General features: G+C 52.7%; 1 protein-coding gene across 1 annotated transcript; it reads left to right on the top strand.

Annotated features, from left to right (window-relative positions):
- The first annotated feature begins 2,439 nt into the window (after positions 1 to 2,439).
- On the top strand, positions 2,440 to 19,404 carry RAMP1 (receptor activity modifying protein 1). The gene is made up of 3 exons (XM_049773733.1): positions 2,440 to 2,633; positions 9,188 to 9,326; positions 18,971 to 19,404. The coding sequence occupies exons 1-3, from the start codon at positions 2,582 to 2,584 to the stop codon at positions 19,224 to 19,226; spliced, it is 447 nt and encodes a 148-aa protein (XP_049629690.1). The 5' UTR covers positions 2,440 to 2,581; the 3' UTR covers positions 19,227 to 19,404.
- Positions 19,405 to 19,873: the final 469 nt, after the last annotated feature.

Genomic DNA, 19,873 nt, shown 5'->3' with positions numbered 1-19,873 from the left:
TGTTTGGTGGTGGGCTTTGGGGGTTCAGTTTGTTTCTTTGGCTCAGCCTCCTAGGAAGTTGTGTGGGCCTGAAGTCCCAGTGCAGCATTTCACTTGGCTATGCTGGGGAGATGCCAGTATCGAGTTTGGCCTTCACATGGCAGGTAGCACTCCAGCTTTGGGAAATTGGTTCTGTCCCTGCCTCATGCTTTCTCCTTTCAGTCCTTGGAGCTGTCATCTCATTGGCTGCTCTGATGGGCCCACTGGGTACATCCCTTTCTAGTGCTTTCTGTTTGTCTTCAGGGCATGTCTTTCTACAACTCCTCCATGTCTCTTGATTACTGGTTCTAAGCAGTTTGGTTACATGCCGGGGTGGAGGGGTTGTGTGCTCAAGTGCTCAGAGCTTTTATGACTATTGAGTTTATACTTTTATATGTCTTCTGGGACTCTGGGGTCATAGATCACAACTCAAAGTTGTTGGAGTTACGGAACCTTGTTCTTTTGGGTTTGTTTGTTTAGGGTTTTTCTGGAATGTAGCAGTGACTTGTGCATTATTCAGTATTGTTAATTGTTGCTTTTAAACTTTTTCAGAGCCACCTTTAAATTTCTTTGACCCCAGTGGTGAAGCTGTTACGATGATGTTCTAAGGTTCTGCTTCTTCCTCTGAAAGTTTCCCTGGTGGAAGCTGGAGCTGCTGATGGCCTGGAGTGACTTGGGAGCTAGGCTTTGCCCTTTCCCAAGGTTCTCCCCCAGTTCATTCTTAGGTTCTTAGGACTCAATAGGGAGCTAATGCACTTTTTATATTAATGTCTCTGTGCAGTAGCTGGATTCTAAGAAAGTGTATAAGGAGATTTGATGGAAGATTTCCCAGGGTGATGTGCCATATGGGTATGCTTGTACGCAGACATGCTGGTCAGTTGTGGGGTGGACCTTCCTGGGCCTCTGCAGCCAGGCCTCCTCCCCTGCTTCAGTCCCCTCACTGCCCTAGACATGTGACAGGAGACAGAACCCACAATGCCTATGGCATGGGACAGGGGGCAGCCCAGGACAGCCTCCTCCCCTACCCTGGCAGCACCCCCTACCTCAGTCTGGGCCTCCTCCCCTTGCTCTGACAACCCCTGCCTATGGTCCTGATTCCACCCACATAACAGCTGGTGTTGACAGTCAGTGGTGGGGAGGGCAGTGTCCAGTTCTGTGGTCTTGTGTTCACCAGCAATTGTGTTAGCCTGTTCACAAAGCACACATTTCAACTCTTCCTTTCACCTAGTGCTCAATTCAGCAGCATCCAAAACTTAGGTCAACTGTCCCTTTTCTGCTACCTTTTGGAAAGCGTGCCCAGACCTCTGGGCCCAGATACAGCTCTGAAAGCATTAGGAGGGAGAGGGAGAGGGTCAGGCTGGGTACCGCCATAGCACCAAGACCAGAGCAGCGACCTGAGTTAGGGCTGGTGTCCACTCAGAGCTGAGAACAGATACATGTGAAGGTTCCCCCTAACACCCTGTGCCACCTCAACTTTGCCAAGACTGGTCCAACCTGCTGTGGGAGGATATGCAGGATCGAGGGCGGGGGTCAGAGAAGAAGGCCAGCCAAGAGGGGACCTTGGGGCGCTGCTGCAGGGGGATCAGCAACCCAGGTGCCATTGTCCTTTTGAGGACAGGTCGCCACCTAGTGGACAACTAAGATCCCTTTTGAGGGGATGTCCCTCATCCACATGCCCCAGTTCTCGGGGCCTGACAGGAGAGAGCTGCTGCCTCCCGACCTTGCAGCTTCCAGCAGGGGTCTCTGTCTCTACATCACAGAGCTGCCCCCTCAGTCCTAAGAGATGGACCCCTCACTGCCGGACATGTGACAGGAGACAGATCCCCCTCTACCCAAGACATGTAACGAGGGGACGGCCCCCACACTGCAGGGCCCCAGGATCCCTCACTGCATAGGACATGTGACTAGTACTCAGGTCTTGGTGGCCCTGCCCCAATTATCCCAAGAGATAAGACGTCAAATTAGGGCACAGGAGAACCCCAGAAACTTGGGCGCGAAAGGGCAGGGAGTCCAAGCGCAGAACCCTGACGTACAGTCTCCAGGTGATGACCTCAATCATACCCTAGATTTCATTCCCATCATCATGCAGAGATGCCTGTTGGGTCCCTCCTGCAAAGAGGAAGGCGGCAGGAGGGACCCACCCTAGACCCAGTGCCCTCCATCCTCTCACCTTCATTTGGTGCCGGGAAGACCCCGAGACCCTGCTTAACCTCCCCGGGGCTCACCTGGGAGAACGAGACCAGAGGCGAGTGTGGGGAACCGGGATCATGGGGAGCCTGGCCTTGAGCTGCGGGAGGGATTGGGCGCGTTTGGCATAGGGCTCAGGGCTGCAGGTGATGAGGGCGCTGCTCCTTCGTCTCCCTCCCAAGCCCAGTGGTCAGGTCACCACGCCCAGGGCCCACCCCTACCAATAGACCGCCCCGCCCAGGGTCCCCCACAATGGACCGCCCCGCGCCCCTCCCCACAAAATGGGACGGGCTGCCCCGCCCTGCCTTCTCTCGGGCTTCAGGCGCCGAGTCTCCGTCTCCAGCGTGTCCAGCCACTTGGCTGCAGCTCCGTAGCTATGGCCCCTGGCCTGAGCGTCCTTCCGCGGGGCGGCCTCTGGCTGCTCCTGGGTGAGTTGGGCCCCGAGGGGACCTAGTGGGGGCGCGACACTCCCCTTTGACCCTTCAGGGGAGGCACCCTGCTGACCTGGCACTAGAGTTGCCCGGGTCTGCAGGGGTTGAAGGGAGGGCCCTCCCAGGCAAGAAGGAACTGCAAGCGTCCTAGGAAGAGGGGGTAGCCTGGGGGCCAGCGCGGAGTCGAAAGTAGAGGTGGGGCAAGCGCCCCCTCCCCACATTTCCCCCAGGACTCAGGATCAAGGGGCTCATTGTGCCCCCGCCCTTCTGTGTTTCTCCCACCTCCAATGCCACACCCCTGCAGGTGGTCTTAGCAAAAGAGGCTCAGGTGCGCAGAATGTGAGACTTAGAGCCGGTTTCAGACGTGTTTATCTCCCAGTTGGCTATAGCTAAGGTGATGACCCCCCAACAGCTGCAGATTCACGCCCTGTCCTAGGGTCAATGTGCAGAGAGACCATGAGGACCTTAGTTCAGAGGGATGTACAGGACCCAGTGCCAAAGGATGTGGTTTCCTGTCTTTGATATTTTTCCTCCAGTACTAAGAAACCTTCCTGATGGGTTTTCCCCACCCAATATGTTTCAGGGCTGCAGTTATCTCATAATAAAAGCTAAAACATCCCTTTAAGGGAATAAAATCCAGTGGCCCCGGGAAGCCCAGAGAGTCATTGCAGATACCTGTGGACTCTCCCCACATGTGGTGGGTCACCTCAGAGCTTGTCCAGGGGTGATCATACTGTGGTTATCACCGAGGAAGCAGCTGCTGCGCCTTCCCACTCTCCCACTCAAAACCGCCACCCAGACCAGTCTGATCTAGCGCACTAGAATCCACTTGAATGATACGGAACTTGCTGTGTGAAGAAATTAGCGTTTCTGGTCCAAGAACTGAGCAGTGTGTCCTGGGTTTGCTTTTTGCTCTTTTCTGGAATGGAAACACTGAAGCCGATAAAGTGTGTAAATGATGCACCAACTGGGTCACTGGCCCTCAAACTGCTCTGTTTACGAGAAAGCTCTGCATGTTCTGGCGAAAGCAGAGTCCAGGGATGGATCTTCACTGAGTCGCCTGGCCTTTGTCCAAGCTGGAGACATGCATGACTTTCCAAGGTTGTTAGGGAATTAATGTCATGGAACCACATGCTGTCTCTTTCCTAAGCTATGATCTTATCCAGGTCTCTTTGTAATGAAGATGTTGATGTCCAGAACGGCAGATTGGAATTTCCCGTTCTTCTAAATATGCTCGTGCAGAGGTTCAAGAAATTTCTGGCCAATTCCAATCAAGCTGTTTTCCTTCTGAACTGGGCTTTTCCTCTGTGAGTGCTAAACCTTCTCCCTATGACTTGCAGATCCTCTGGTTTCTTCTGCTCTTGTGTCAGGAGACTAATAGGAGAACAGGCTTTGTGGATTATCTCTGAGAGGATGCTGGCACTAAAGAAAGGGCCCAGGGCTGTCCTGCAGTGATTTTAGAGCTTCACAAAGGGTGTTGGCTTCAGAATTAGCTCCTGTTCTGGCTCTGAGGCCTCTGTCTCGGCAAAGTCTCCTTCCCAGGCACTGTGGGAGCCAGTGTTTGTTGCAAGGTGGCTGGATTTGTAGAAACATGTTCATGGAAGTACAACTATCTGCAAGTGAGGGTGCCCAGCCGGGAATGCGCCTTGTGTGGCCTGTGCAGTGAGTGAATGTTGCTGGGTTAGCCTGGAGTCCTCCTAATCTGAGCAGTGGTATTTGCTCATTAGCTCAGTGTCTCTGTTTGCCTTCTTCACATAGCTGCGAGGAGAACTTTCTGGAGTTTTGTCTCCCCTCCATTGTCATATGCCTATGTGCATGAGGTGGTCAGTCATAAGCCAGGGCTGTTGGATAATCAATTGCACCCACAGTTTGAGTATGGAAAACAGCAGGGAACTGGCTTTCCCTCGGGCAAATTGCTTTGAACATTCTGATAACTTGTTCTGATTCTTCCTCGCCCCCTTGCCCGATCTGAGCCAGTCTCACAGGTCAGCACCATTAAGGAGAGCCAGAAAGATAGTGCAGAGTTAGAGCACTTGCTTTGCATGTGGCCAGCCCAAGTTAATACCTGGTACCACATGGTACCCTGCATACCACCATATCCTCAGGCCCTCACATTGAACCACTAGTCTGATTGCCTAAGAAGCACTGGGAAAGGGCTTCCTGGCCCTCAAGCACTGCTTAGGAAGCCTCAAAGAAAAGAAAAACACAGCTAGGGTCTGGGAGCAAAATGAGTCAAGTGGCTGACCTTGGTCCCACATATTCCCGTACAGGGTCACAAGTGAGCCAGAAATAGCCCAAGCATTATAGGGTGAGGCCCCCAAAGCAAAACAACATGTGTCTGTCTGAATTTATGAACTGGTGGCCCATGCATGAACCCATTTGGCATGACTTCTAATACCCCCACCCCTGTGAGCATAGTCTTTTCCTGGGCATACCGGGCACAGTGGACCAGCCCCTCACCCAGGCTGCTCTACAGGGACCCCGCTCTCTGCCTGGGCTAGAGCTGAGGAAGATCTCTCCTAGGGGCTGCCACACCCCATCCTCTGCAAACTCTAAATGTATCTCCTGCACCTTCCAGGGCCCAAGAGCCAAGCCCAGGGGAGCTTTTAATAGGGCCTGCAGGACCGAGCCTGTAAGGTACAGGCACTCTGTGGATGGGTACCAAGAAGGGCAGTTTGGCTGAGGAACCTTATTTTATTGGAGATCAAGAAAAAGCAGATGGCAAGGGCCAAAGAGAAGAATGAACAGGAACAATTAGGAGAGATAGGTTCAGGCAGCCCTGGGTGTGGGGCTTCTCAAAGGGCAAGTAGTTAGCATGCAGGATGCTTAGAGGGCCTGGTTCTGTCCTCAGCTTATAAAATCCCACCCAGAGGGAACTTCATGGGGGTGCCCCTGGACTGGCCTTCACACAGCTGGATTCTAGGGAAGTCATTGCTTTTCCTGCTAAGGGTTGTGTCAACACAGCTCCCAGTGCCAGCAAGTCCAGTTTCAGGCCACATAAAGACACTATTGTGGGCCCAGAGAGCTCTCCGGAGTGATTGACCCCCCATGGTTCCTTCCTGGGACCCCGGGGGGTAGAGACCAACCCCCTGGCTCCTTCCCAGGGTGTCTGCCCCACTGTGGAGGAATCACCCCAAGATTCATACCAGGCGCCTGAGACTCCCTGGCCCAGTGCCCACATCCCTGCTTTGTGGGCTCACAGTGTCCCCTTTATCTAGCAGGACAGTAGTATCAGGCCTGTGGCCAGTTCCCACAGTGTGTCTATGGGATCCGAGCAGTGGGTTGTGCACCCCTCTACCCACCACCCCATGTGCAGGCAGCCCTGCACATGTGCAGTCCTGTATCCCCAAACCTCACCTTCTCAGTGTGTCCCCAGGCTGACTCGCCTTTCAATGACCATCAACAGTTCCGGCCTGGAGGAGAGTTGGCCTGGAACCAAGTGGCCACTGGCCAGGTGACTAGCTGCTGGTGGGGTATCTAGCTTCAGCTGCTGGACACTCCACTTCCTTCGTGGATGTGTCCATGGGGAAGGCACATTTGTGGGGCTTGTGGATGATGTACCCCACCCCAGAGCAGGCCAAGAATCTGCTGTCACCCCTGACCCCCACACTGGCCTGGGGGTTTATTATAGCTTAGGGGGTTGGTTCCCCTCTGGGAACCAGTCTGCAAGTGCCTGGTGGGACAATGGGCACCTCTGAGAGCAGAAAGCTTAGATTTTACCCTAAAACCAGCTTTGAGAGTTCCTGGAACTGTAAGGTGTCTATTCCCCAAGTCAAGGCCTAGACTGGTGTCCAGTTTCACTATAAACATGTGGTATGGCAGTGCCTGAGCGCTCCCTCCCCACACCAGTGGGTGAGGACCCTGCGGGGAGCTGCAAGGTAGGAGGGTACCTGTGCCCCCCCTCACCTGTGGTCAGTGCCCAGTGGGGTGGAATAGTGTGAGTGTGTCCATCCCCAGAGTAGACTCACAGCATCTGTCCCACAGCCCTCCAGAGTCCACCTCTGGCCCTTCATATGTCTCTGTGTGTCTGCGTTCTTTTTTTTTTTTTTTCCTGTCTTTACACATGAGTTATTTTGAAGCAGTCCTTGTGTTGTGTTTTCAGTGTTGGGGCTACACTCAGGCATCTAGCTCCAAGCAAGCACCTGTCCACAGGGCCTCGTGCCTTGGCACACTTATATCGGCTCTTTGTCTGGCTCCTTTACCATGGTACAGTGGCCACAGAATGAACTGGGTGTTTACAGGTACACTGGGAAGGTGCTGACAAATCCTGTATGTCTGGACTAGTACAGAGCCTGCAAAACCCAGGGTTCTAAGACTGTCCAAGCCTCTGGTCTCCTTCCTACCTGAGCCCTGCTGGGTCCTGTGGTGTCTGGTCAGCTTGCGTTCTTCCCCCTCACTGGGACAGGCAACACCCACATCCCATAGCCATGCTGCTCCCATTTCCACTTGTCCCCTGGTCACTCTGCCTAAAAGTTCCTTCCTCCTTTAGGTGTCACCCCCACTGATTCTCGTTTCTGAGGTGTCCTCTGCTCCCAGGGCTTGGGGGATCACATGGTGCCTGGGATGAGCTTGCCTCCTGCACCAAGAGCTGGTGCTCAGAGCTTTGGACTTTCCAGCCTAAGCTGACTTTTCAACATGGCACAGGGTGAAACAGGGTGTAAGGTAATTGCCTTGCACACAGACAACCAGGATTGATCCCAGCACTTCTTAGGGTCCCCAAGCACAGTGTCAGGAGCAAGCTCTGAGCCCCACTATGGATGACCCAAATATCCCCCCAACAAAGAAGAGGGGCCACAGCCAATGGGCACCATGGAAGCCCAGAGCTTGCTTTGTAAACTTTGCACTTTTATTCCTTTTCCAAACAGCCATGTGCCCGTTTTTCTACCCAAAGCAATTGCATCTGGCTTGGTGGGAAAAATGCTCAGCAGAGATTTTCTGACCATAGTGTGGAGGCTGGATTCTGGGCTGCATGCCTTGTATTATGCATGGGGTAGGGGTTATATTTATGTCCATCTAGAGCACTGGGAGGGGCCCTCCCTGAAGCAGAGAGGGGAGGGTGTACTCAGAGCAGCCAGAGTCAAGGCCATGGGCAGATCCTGAAGTCATGGAGGGCAGGCAGTGAGGAGTACAGGGTGAGACTCAGCCATGCAGGCAAGTGGATGAGACAAGGGTGCCTCTGGATGACCTACAGGGAAAGGTATTGTCACCCTTAGAGACTCTGGAGCTACTTCCCATATCCTAGTGGGAGGCGCTTCCTGCAGTGCTCATGGTTGTCCTGCCACCCAGCACCTCCAGGGGCATGTTTGTTTCCCCTTCCCAGTTTAGGAGGGACCACCACCCAAACCCCAAGCAGGCTGGTGCAGCCTCCAAGTAGAATGAGCAGATCCAGAGCTGTGGGGACCTGAGAGGTACATTCAGTTGGGAAAGAGAGAACAGCCAATTCCTGGGTGCTTCAGTTCCCTGTCTTTGAATGAGTGTCAGGCATGGTTAAGGATGAGATGCTGCAGCCACAGACCTCGTACCTGAGCTGTACATGGTGTGGCAGGTCACACATGATACCCCCAGAAGATTCCTCTATGGCCTGGCCTCCTGGTGCAGCAGGCATCGCCTCCCAGCGGGGAAGGGAAGCCAAGGGCTGACCCAGGGGTGGTATAAAGGCTGCAGCATAATGGGGCAGGCAGAGGAGCCCCAGGTTCAATCCCAGTGTCACCTTGAACCCCCAAGCACTGCCAGCTCTACGTGTGGCCCCCAAAGAAAAATTGTCAGAGGGGCTGGAGTGATAGCACAGCAGCAGGGAACTTGCCTTGCACAAAGCCGATCTAGGATGGACCTTGGTTCGATCCCTAGCATCCCATATGGTCCTCCAAGCCAGGAGTGATTTCTGAGCACATAGCCAGAAGTAACCCCTGAGAGTCACAGGGCATGCCCCCCCCCCAAAAAAAAGAGCCAAAAAAGAAAAAAGAAAAATCATTAGAGCTCCGGACACTACCCAGGGGTTCCTGAGTCCCACAACTCCTGGGGGTCCTTTTTTTATTGTCTTTTTTAACCACACCCGGCAATGCTCACGGGCTACTCCTAGTTTTGCTCAGGACACCTTCCTGGCATGCTCAGGGGGCCATGTGGGATGCCGGTGACCGAACTCAGGTCGAACGTGTTCAAGGCAAGCGCCCTATCCACTGTTCTATCGCTCCAGCCCCTCCTTGGGGTCCCTTAATACTCTCAATCCTGGGGATCCTGAACTACAGATCTTGGAGTTCCCTGAATGTCCATAGATCCTGGGCATCCCCAAGTGCCACCAGGATACTCAGGGACCCTCAGGATCTTTGAGTGCTTGGGAATTCTCAGGATCTGCGAGTACTTGGGGATGCTCCCCTTGGCCACAATTGGAAATGGAATCTTAGGGTCAAAGGAAAGGCAAGACAGGCAGGGAACAGGGGTATCTTCTGGGGGTTGAGTGGGTCCCAGGAAACAAAGGGATCTTCCTGGAGGCTGTCTGGGTCCTGGGGAACAGGAGGAATTTTCTGGAGTCAGTGATACTGCCTGTCTTGCAGTGCACCCTCTCCTCGTGGCCACTGCCTGCCTGGATGCTGAATTCGCCCCTGCCCTTCATGAGCTCTGCCTCAGCCGCTTCAGGGCCGACATGGACTCCATTAAGCCAGAGCTGTGGTGCAACTGGGAAAAGACATTGGGGTGAGTCGGGGGGGGGGGGGGAGGTCTGGGACAAGACTGTGGGGTGGGATTTGTCATGTCCAGGGATCTACTAGAATGGTCCAGGTGCCCCCCAAAACTCCCCAGTGCCTGCACCATAAGTGGAACGGAGGAGCTGTATGCCATTTTCAGAGCTTGTCCTGGATCCACTGGGAAAATAGGGGAGTCAGAAAATTTATTTTTAAAAAAGTCAGGGTGGGGCCATAGAGATAGCACAGCAATAGGGCATTTACCTTGAACGTGGCCAATCCTGATGGACCTGGGTTCGATTCCTGACATCTTATATGGTCCCCGGGCCTGCCAGGATCAACTTCTGAGCCCAGATCCAGGAATAACCCCTGAGCGCCATCGGGTGTGCCTCCAAAATATAAATAAATAAAATAAAACCAATAAAGTAAAGAGAATAGGAGTATAAGCTGGATTTTCCACTGAGTTTCTGGCTCAGTGCTTCTGGTCCTAGGGCTATTGTGAGGCTACCATGAGGGTCCTGAGGTGAGGTCCCCACGACTGGCTCTAGCACAAGAACTGGCCAAGAGGATAGGGCAGAGGGCATGTGCCCTGCCCAGGTTCATCCTCTTCTGACCTGGAGCTTGCTGAGAGCCCCTATGCTGAGAATTTGGGGAGTCAGGCTCAGCCATGCAGTGTCTGTGCAGTATCAGTCCTGAGAAACAGAGCTGGGGGCCAGGCCTGCCGGGAGCACATGGGAGTCCAACATGCAGCCTAGTTTTGCAATTGAAAACAAGAAGTAATGAATGGCCTGGCTGGGCATATAACCTAATTTGGGGCATTCTGGGGAACAGAGAGCAGAAGTATGTGGCAGGAACTCTCCTGGCCAGAGTCCTGGGGATGCTGGGAGGGAGAGGGACTGGAATGGATGTAGGGGCTGTGGCCGGGTTACTGAGTGAGTTTGAGGGGGAGGGGCTCTGCTGCTCCCTCCTAAGACATCCCCACATGGGGGCACATCTTCAGTGACTGGGAACAGAGCCCCCACCTCCATGAAGCCCCAAGCATTTTCTCTGGAAGGAACAACCACAAATCTGGGAGGCCTTGGCACAGGCCGAGCAGGGAAAGTCCAGAGTCCTCCTGACATTAAGTCCCATTCACAGAGGCTGAGAATCCAGGTCAGAGGGACAGGACTTCAGGCATAGCCTTTACCTTGCACATGGCTGACCCAGGTTTGATTTATGACATCCCATAGGGTCCCCAGAGCCCACCAGGAGTAATTCCTGAGTAAAGAGCCAGGAGTAATCCCTGAGCACCACCAGTTGTTAGCTAAGAACAAAAGTCCAGAAGTTGAGAATCTAGGAGACTGGTATGGCCTGGAGAGCTGCTGAGGTTCTCTGACAGCTTCTGAAGGCCCTGCAGGCTTTCCATCTCCCTGGTTCTCAGTGGATCTCTGACCTTTGGAAATTGGGTCTTGGAAAGGCAGATACCTGCATAAATCCCAGTTAGGGGCTTTTTTGGGATCTCACATGGGGCTTGAGCCCCTCATTTATTAGGCTTGTGGGTTTTTCCTCTATCTCAGGTTGTCCTGTCCATTTTGTTCATTTCTTTTCTCCCTGCTGTTAATGCCAGGCGTTTCTTTTGAGGCTCAAATATTGATTAGTTTTCATTTGGCCAGATGTGAACTAGGAAGACACAGACATTCTCCCTGGCTCATCCCCAGAATGCTCCACCTCCCAGGCACAGGAAGCTGAACTGTGGGCGCCACTCACCCCACTTCATATGTTTCCCCTCCTCTCTCCTTCTCTCATTTATTCTCCCTCTCTCCCTCCTCTCTCTGTCTCTCACTGCCTCTATCTCCCTCCTTCCTATCTTGTGCTCTTTACCTCCTCCCTCTCTCTTTATCTTCCATTTTCTCTTGCTCTCCTTCCCTTCTCTCTCCCTCTTTTAAACTCTCTAAGACTCCAAAGTGGCCCTCAAGTGCTGGGGCACCAAGATTTCTCAGGGTGCCCCTCACCCACCTTTGTGTGACCCTGTCCCTAGAGAGCACAGCTCCCCACTCAGCCTTCCAGTCAGACTGTGGCTCCCTTGGGTAAGGTCCTTTAAACGCTGAGGTGCCATGAAGTTGGGCCACAAAGCCAGATACTGAATTGGGCTCAGCAGATCAGTGAACCTGGGGACCCCAGGACAAGGTCCCCTTCTTCAGCCCCAGTCTTAAGGTCCTGGCCACACTGCTGAGCACCCATAGTATTTGGGGAGTGACCTGGCTTTCTCTCTCCCCTCCACCCCTAGCCTGGGCCAACCTCCAGTCCAGGACACCCCCTGCTTGTTGTCCAGCTAAGAATAAGTGGGAACAAGAAAGGCCTCTCTGCTGGGCACAGACACACTTGGCCCTGTCTGGGGTCACCTTCACAGACCCTGGGCCCCCTAGGAAGCCCTCCATATAGTATGTCCCCCTGTAGCCTCAGGCCAAGAGCCAGCTTGGGTTATTGGGAAGCCCAGGAAAGATTGGAACCTCCAGAGAGTCGCCTACCCCAGACACGGCCCAGGTCACCTGCCTTCCAGCCCCCAGGCTATGGCTCCTGCCCTGCATGTCTCTGGCCCCTAAGAAGGCCCAGCTTATATCTATGTCCTCACCTGTCCCTGTGACAACACAAGTGAGGGGTGAGGGACTGTGAGGGTATAGGGAACTTGGCAGGGCAGGATGAGGGCTCAGGGAGCAGTGGGTGGTAGTTAGGACTGGCCTGTGGATAGTAACCACTAGGTGAGGACATTATGAGAGCAGTGGCCACTAGTGCTGCTGTCCAGTGCTGGCTTGCCTCATCCTGAGCCCACATTGCTATGAAGACCACAGTCCCAGTGAGGGTAGGAGCCCATGACAAGCACAAGGAGAGATGCAGGGCTGGACTAGGGCCCACCAGGGTGGTCACTTTCTTGGGTCCAGGGAAGCAAGGTCCAGGCATATCTGGCATTGTGCAGACTGAATATGGTTCCTGCACTGCAGGAACTGCTTCTCTCTATAGGCCACAGAGGTAGGGAGGAGGACAGCAGAGAAGGGGCAACAATGGGAGCAGCTCTGGGAACTGGGAGATGATCCAGTGCGTGTGAACCCCAAAATCTAAACTGGGGAACACAAACACGCACCTCCCAGTCCATCTCTGGAGCTGTGGATTGCAGAAGAGAATTGGATGCCTGCATCTTGCTCCTTCACTACTACTGTAGGGAGCACCAGTTGGGTCTAAGAGAGAAAAACCAGGGTGGTTTCTGAGGTGGGGGCAAAGGAAGTACCTGTGGGGCTCCAAGGGCCTCAATCTTCTGTGTGGGTAAGAGGCCTATGGGACCATTAATATTTCCTTTTCTGGAAAGTCAGCATGCAAGACCAGGACATAGAAAAAAGCCTGCAGCAGGGAGGGTACAGAAGACCAAAGTGGGCTGGGGGCATGGGAGAGAGCCTGGAATGGAGAATGGCACCTCCCCAGGTCTGGGGACCCCTCACAGCTGCTGATCCCTGCCAGGCACACCCACTGCAGTAAGGAAAGCCTATTTCCACTTGTTTCCCCCTCTTTGTTTTTTGGAGAGAGGATCTTCTGCTCTCGGGCACCCCAACTTTAGGGACCATCCCTCAGCCCAATCACTCAGGCAAGGCGAAGACCAGAGTTCTGAGAAGTATTATGGGCACCTAATCTGTGTACTGAGCAAGAGAAGGCTCCAGGGCAACTGACACGGGGTCCCCTGGGGGCCCTAATTTGTCAAGAGATTAGGGTCCCCGTCTAGTCCAGAACCTACAGCAATAACCTTAGTTCAGAGATGTGGTCCCTGTGAGAGCTGCCGATGCATCATCATTTCAATTCTCCAGGTTTAGCCTAATTCAGGTAGGAGCCCAGTACCACTTTGTCCCTAACACCAACCTTCTGCAAGCCCTGGGGTGCTGAGCACTGTGAAAACTGAGCTCCAGGCAATACTATATGGCATGAAGCAGAGTAACACAAACAAGACTCCCTCCTCCCTGAGTTCCTAAGGACAAGACACCCCAGTGCCCCCCATTGGGGGCTGTGAAGTTGGCCTTACTGAGGCCTGTTTGGGCCTGTCCTGGCTTCAGAGAGGTTCTGCCAGGGTAGCCACCCAGACCGAATTGAGGCAGATAGATGCCAGGCGGGGAAGAGAGATATGACCCAAGGAAGAAAGGAGGTGGCTGCTTTCCTGGTTCCTGCCGGGAAAGCACTCTCAGGCTCCACTAGCAAACATGAGTCCCGTGGTCAGAGAAGGGTCTGTGAGCTTTTGCTTTCCCCTGGAATTCCAAGCTGACTTTTATCAAAGGCTGCCCGACATAGATCACAAAGATCCAGAATCATTTTTGGGGCCACCATACAGTGAGACATAGGAGAAATGGGCTTAGAGCAGACAGAAGTTAAAAAGGCTTCCCGGTTCCAGGGGTGCCAGCCTGTGGCACACAGCTCCTGAGGCTGTAAGCAGAGGTGCCTGCTCAGAGTCTGGGAGTAGGTTTGCTTTTTAAGAGCAGGAGGCTTAAGAATTTGAAGGAATGGGTCAGAGAGAGAGGGCATAGCTAGTGAGGCACTTGTCTTGCAAGGGGTCAACCTACATGTGGCCCCCTATGTAGCTAGGTGTGGTCCAGAAACAAAACAAAATAAAGCTGCCCAGACTAGCAGTTCTTGTAAAAATGATACTGTGGTCACATTTCACTTCCTTTTCAGATTTTCTACTTTTTAAGTGGAATTTGATTGCATTTTGTTTCGCTCCCCCCCCCCAAAAAAAATCAAATTTATCAAAGGAAGACTGCTACCTTTGCATATCTTTCTCATATGCATTTATCCTTTTTTCCATCTTTTGTCTTTTATGATTCTGTATATTGATGTTTTTCTCTACCTTTTTTCACCTAGGTTAGATGCCCCAGAAATGTCTATTTTATCTTAGCTATCTCTGTGAAAATCAGCTACTGAATTTACTTATTCACTTTTTAAGTATTATAAATATGGTTTTAAAAAAGTATTCATTTAAACTGCCAGATAGGGGCCAGAGCAATAGCACAGCAGTAGGGCATTTCTCTTGTACATGGCCAACTGAGGACAGACCCAGGTTCAATTCCCCACATCCCATATGGTCCCCTGAGCCTGCCAGGAGCGATTTCTGAGTGAAGAGCCAGGAGTAAGCCCTGAGTGCTGCCGGGTATGACCGAAAAACCAAAAATTAATTTTAAAAAATAATAAACTGCAAGATAAATTAATTTTGTTCTTTTTTTGGGGGGGGAGTGTGGCACAACCAGCAGCATTCAGGGGTCAGCCATCTCTGTTCTTTTTTCCTTATTAAATTTTATGGGGCTACTCCAGCTCCACGCTCACTTTCCTCCTCATAGTGTGGGGCCCAGGCTGTGCAGATCAAGCCTGGGCTTCTCCATGCACCTGTCCTCTGCTCCTTCTCTCCCGCCTGACTTTCTTTTGTGAATGCCTTAATTGAATACTTGTTTGTTTTCATTTCTTTCTGTTTAGTAATAAGATAATTAGCATCTGTGGCTTTTCTCAGAACTGTTTGGCCTAGCCCACATCTCTTGCTTGATTTTTTATGTGTGTGGGCCAAGAACTCAGGACCTCATTCGTACACAAAAAGCTGCCTGCCTGTCCCTGATACCCCCACACACATCCGGTCACTGCATTCCTTTTCTTCATTGCCCGTGATTGAGTTTTTAATAGTTCCTGTTTGACCCATACTTCTTTATGTCATCTTTCATTTCTGAGCTTCTTCAAAAATCTATCCTTCCTACTTTCTTATCTTAGCTCTTGTTCAGGGCTCACTCCTGGTGGTGCTGGGATTGGAGATATGACTCAGCTGGGGCTGAAACCTGGGTGGCCACATGCCAGGCAAGCTCTTACCCCTGTAATATCTCTTTGGTTCCTCTTTTGAATATTACAGCAAGAGAAAGTTGAGGTACAGTGTTCCCTGGGTCGATCCTTTGCTGCAAAAGGCAGGACATGGACTCTGGAAGGGCTAAGACTCCCAGCAGAACTGCCCCCAGTCCTCTGCAGCCTTCCTGCATCTTCGTGCCCTCCATCCTACTTTTGGGTAGTCTCACTGTCCACCTGGTGATTATGGTGGAGACAACTGGAAATGAGAAGCACAGTGGATTTGAGTCCAGGGTCTGGGACCCCCACCTTGGAGGGGAGCAAGCTTTATCTTGAGCCCAATTAGAAGCATCCAGGGAGGCCCTTAAGACTATACCCATCCCTCCAGGCCACAGGATTGACAGCGGAAAGGGAGGGTCTGCCTCAGAGCTGAAGTGGGGGGTCACCCTAGCACTCCTTACTGAAAGGGACAGCTCCAACGGAAATGAGGCCCCGCCCACAACTAGAAAAATGACTCAGCATTGAAGGGAGACAGACAGAGCTGGAGAGGAGGCTGGTTTGAGGGGGTGAAGGAGGTGAAGGATGAGGACGGGCAAGTGGGGTGTGGCTGGGCCAAGGACAGAGTGTGGCTAAGGCTTGGCTAGGGCAGGGCAGTGCCCACCAGATATAGTAACTGCCCAAGCAAGTGTCTCAGCCCAAGCAGTGGTAGGTGGCACCGGGCACAGCTGGGATTCTGACAGGAGGTACTGGGTGCCCCAATAGAGATAAGGTGATCTTGGGAGAAGGGCCCAAGAGATGAGAGATGAGAAGAGGAGAGAGAAGAGGGCATAGGGTAGCATCTGGGGGCCTCAGTGGGAGATGTGGAGTAGCGGGAGGTGGCAGGGCAGGATGCAGTGAGGGTAGGTACAAGGAACTCTTTCTCCGGCATGCCCCCACTTTGATGGGGACACTGATATTTCTCTCACTTCAGGGACAACCAGGACAGGAGCCCGCTTGCTGGCCTGCATGGGGCTCCACCTCTCCCACACTTCCCAACAGGGCCTTGCAGGGAGTGGGGCTACATGCTGAGGCCCTGCCCAGGTGGCTGGTATCTCCACTGGTTGAGGAATCTCCACTAGTTGCAGGTCCGGGCACCCTAAGTGATAGGCAGAAGCCAGGTCCCTTCTACACCCCACTTTCCCAAGGTATAAAGGCTCTGGGGTGATAAGAAAAGGCATGAGTTGGGGGCTGCAGTTCTGGGACCTGCTGGTCTCACAGCCTCTTCTTTGGCTTGGCCTGTGGCCAGGATGGTCTCTTTGGCTCAGGGCTGACCAGAACTATTGGGGAACCCCTAATGGTTCCACCAAGGCCCCACTTTCCTGGCTATGGAGGTGGTCCCCCGGGTTGGACGCCGGTGTGTGGTCACTGATAAGCCTTCAGCTAGGGGTCACCTGTGCTGCTGTCTTCCACACAGACCGTGGGGTCCTCTCACCCACTGAGCCTGCATGTCCCCTCTCCTCCAGGACAGGTGCTAAGCCATCAAGTCACTGGGCATCAGGCTGACCGACGTCTGGAGCCTCAGTCAAGACCTGACTATGAAGAAAACACCCACTGGTGTTCTGGAACACTTCACAGTTCACTTAGGGACCCAGGACAAAATGTCCAGCCAAAAAGAAAGAAAGGGGTTGGGGGGGGGGGAGGGAAGTATTTAGTTAGATGCAGAGGTCTTTCTCGTGGTGATTTTGGACACTTCAGTAGCTCTGTTCCTTGGAACGGAAGTGTGCAGGCCCTGGCGGGGAATGCTTCCCCGTGCCCTTGCCCTCTATACCCACAATATTGACTGAGAGTCCCAGCTGTCACTTCTGTATAAATAAACAGGATGAAGTGGGCAGTCGGCTGCCCGTGAAAGATATTTTTAGTCGCAGAGGCTCTGCAGGCTGCGGGTAATGTTTCAGGGATGGGGCTGCTTCCAGAACAACAGCCGAGCAGGCTTAGTTGGGGGCCACCTTCTGATCAACTCTGGGCCAGGTTGGCAGGCCCTCTGTGCACCTCAGAACACAGAAGATAGGAAGGGACAGATTTAAGGCCCCATGGGCTGGAGAGAAGGGAGGGCTCTTGCCTTGCACCTGGTCAATCTGGGTTTGATCACCAGCATCCCATTATGGTCCCCCAAGCACCAGCAGGTGTGGCTCAAGAATAACAAAACAGGGGACTGAGCAATAGCACAATGGTAGGCCATTTGCCTTGCACTCAGCCAATCCAGGACAGACAGTGGTTCAAATACCAGCATTCCATATGATCCCCCAAGCCTGCCAGAAGTGATATCTGAACACAGAGCCAGAAGTGTGACCTAAAAACAAAAACAAAACAAAATTTAAAAATATTAAGAGCTCCTGAGTGTGGCTTCTGTTACCACAGAACCTACCCATGGGCCTTTGAACTACATGGCATCGAGCCTGGTAATGCCACCCCAGACTGGGTATGAGGATGTGGTGGTCTGTGCTTCCCTCCAGCCAGGCCTGGACACCAGCGCCACCATCTCCTCCTGTGATACCAGTCTGTGGTATTTCCTGTGGCTTTTCCCACTTCCATTTTCTGACAGAAGTATGGGCCCATAGCCAATGGCAGAGACTGTGCCTCAGTGGGCCTGAGTCCTCACACCATCTGCCAGCAGCAATCCCCACTCCCTTGGTCCTCCCCTTGGCCTGTGCCCTTGGGGCCTGTCCCTGTATCCTGTTTCCACCTCTCCCTGTTCTTGTTGCTGTTGTTCTGATGCCCGGTCTGGTCACATCTTTGATTGTGGTACTTGTCCACTTTGTCCACAGAACCTTCCACTGCTTCCCTATGGCTCTCCTGGACTTACAGTCTGGCTCCACTTACTCAACCTTTTTGTTTTATTGTTTTGTTTTTATTTATTTTTGAGCCACACCTGGCAGTGTTCAAGGGTTACTCCATGCTTTGCACTCCTGGCAGTGCTCAGGGGACCATATAGGATGCTGGAGATTGAACCCTGGCCAGCCATGCACAAGTATCCTACCCACTATTACTATTACTCCAAACCCTTACTCAACTTCTTAAAGTGTCTTAAATAACTTCATTTATAAGGTCAGGGAGGTTTCCTGCTTTTGTGACTGTGCCAAGTTCATTGGCCTCTTAAAAATAGTTAAGTGGGGCCAGAGTAGTAGCCTTGCACACAGCTGTCACAGGCTTGATCCTCAGTACCCCCATAGGTTTCTCCAGCCTTGTCAGGACTGATCCCTGAGCACAGACCCAGGATTAAGTTCTGAACACTGCCAGTACAGCCTAAAAACACACAAAAATTTAATTTATGTTCAAGTGGTAAATTTGAAGTTATTTCTATTTCACAGTATTCTGTAGATTGTAAACCTTGTTTGCTGGGTCTTTCTTCATACCTGGTCATTCCCCTCTTGCATGTCCAGGATCATGCAGAGGATGGCAGTGAGCTGAGATCTGTCCTCATGGCTTAGCCTCAGCAAACCATGGACCTAAGGAGCACCTCAGGGCAAGGCCTGGACCCATCTAAGGTGCATTCCAGGTTAGGGGGGTGTCCTTGCAGTGAAGGGCCAACAAGAACTTTAAGAGGTAAGGAGCTGCCTGCCTGGGCCATTATGTGTGACCCCCTCAGGAGAATCAGCTTGACCTGGGGGATCTGGACATGCAGAATACCTGAGCACTGTCCTTGGAGCCATCCGGTACCTTCCTATGCTAGAATCAGGGCTTCTGGCCTTGGGCTGGACATTGTGGGCTGCTCTGTCCCACAGGAGGTGTGTTGGGCCTCACGGGAGTCTGTGCTGGCCAGAGACTGATGCCCACCCTTTCTGTCCACAGGAGCTACAAGGACCTCAGTAACTGCACCCAGCTGGTGGCTGTCCATTTGGGCTGTGCATGGCCCGGCCCCATTGTGGATCGCTTCTTCGTGGCTGTGCACCGCCTCTACTTCCAAGACTGTCCCGTGTCAGGCAGAGCTGTACAGGACCCGCCCAGCAGCATCCTTTGCTCCTTTATTGCAGTGCCTGTGCTGGTGACACTTCTAATGACATTGCTGGTGGTCTGGAGAAGCAAGTGCCCAGAGGGCGTTGTGTAGACTGGCTTGATGACCAGCTCCCCCCAGGGACATCCCTCATCCTGCATCTCCCCAGAATGCAGAGCGGCTGAGAGAGCAGCCCCTGGCCAGAAGCAGAAGCTGTGCTCCAGGCACTGCCAGGTTGTGTGGTTCTGGCAGGACTGTGTTGTATGTGAATTAAAATATGCCGGACCCTGAACCTGTTATTCCTGAGCCTACTGGTGGCAGCCCCCACTGATGAATGGTGGGTTGTGCATTCTACAATCCCCAGAGAGGGAGAGAGATTCCCATACTCTCTGTCCAGATAGGACAAAAGATGCAGGTCTGGCAGCAATTCCAATGCAGGAAATAATACACACACTGTTGGGAAGGTATAGCAGGCCAGAAAACTAATTGCAAGCTGTTCACCCACAAGCCAGTCGCTCAACCATGTGGAACCATGAGCCAAGATGGCAGCTCCTCCTTCAGGCCTCCTGAGTAACCTTTATTGGAATAAACAAAGCCCACCCCCAAGGGGAGAGGGAAAAGCCAGAGGAGGAGGCAATGGAGAAACATCAATTTTGTTTGTTTTTGTTTTGGGGCCACACCTAGTGATTCTCAGGGGTTCCTGGCTATGTGCTCCTGGCTTGGGAGATTATATGAAACTCTGAAGGATCGAACCGCTGTTC

The sequence above is a fragment of the Suncus etruscus genome, chromosome 5 (assembly GCF_024139225.1).
Source record: "Suncus etruscus isolate mSunEtr1 chromosome 5, mSunEtr1.pri.cur, whole genome shotgun sequence".
Taxonomy (NCBI): Eukaryota; Metazoa; Chordata; class Mammalia; order Eulipotyphla; family Soricidae; genus Suncus; species Suncus etruscus.
This window is presented reverse-complemented; position numbering and strand designations above follow the sequence as displayed.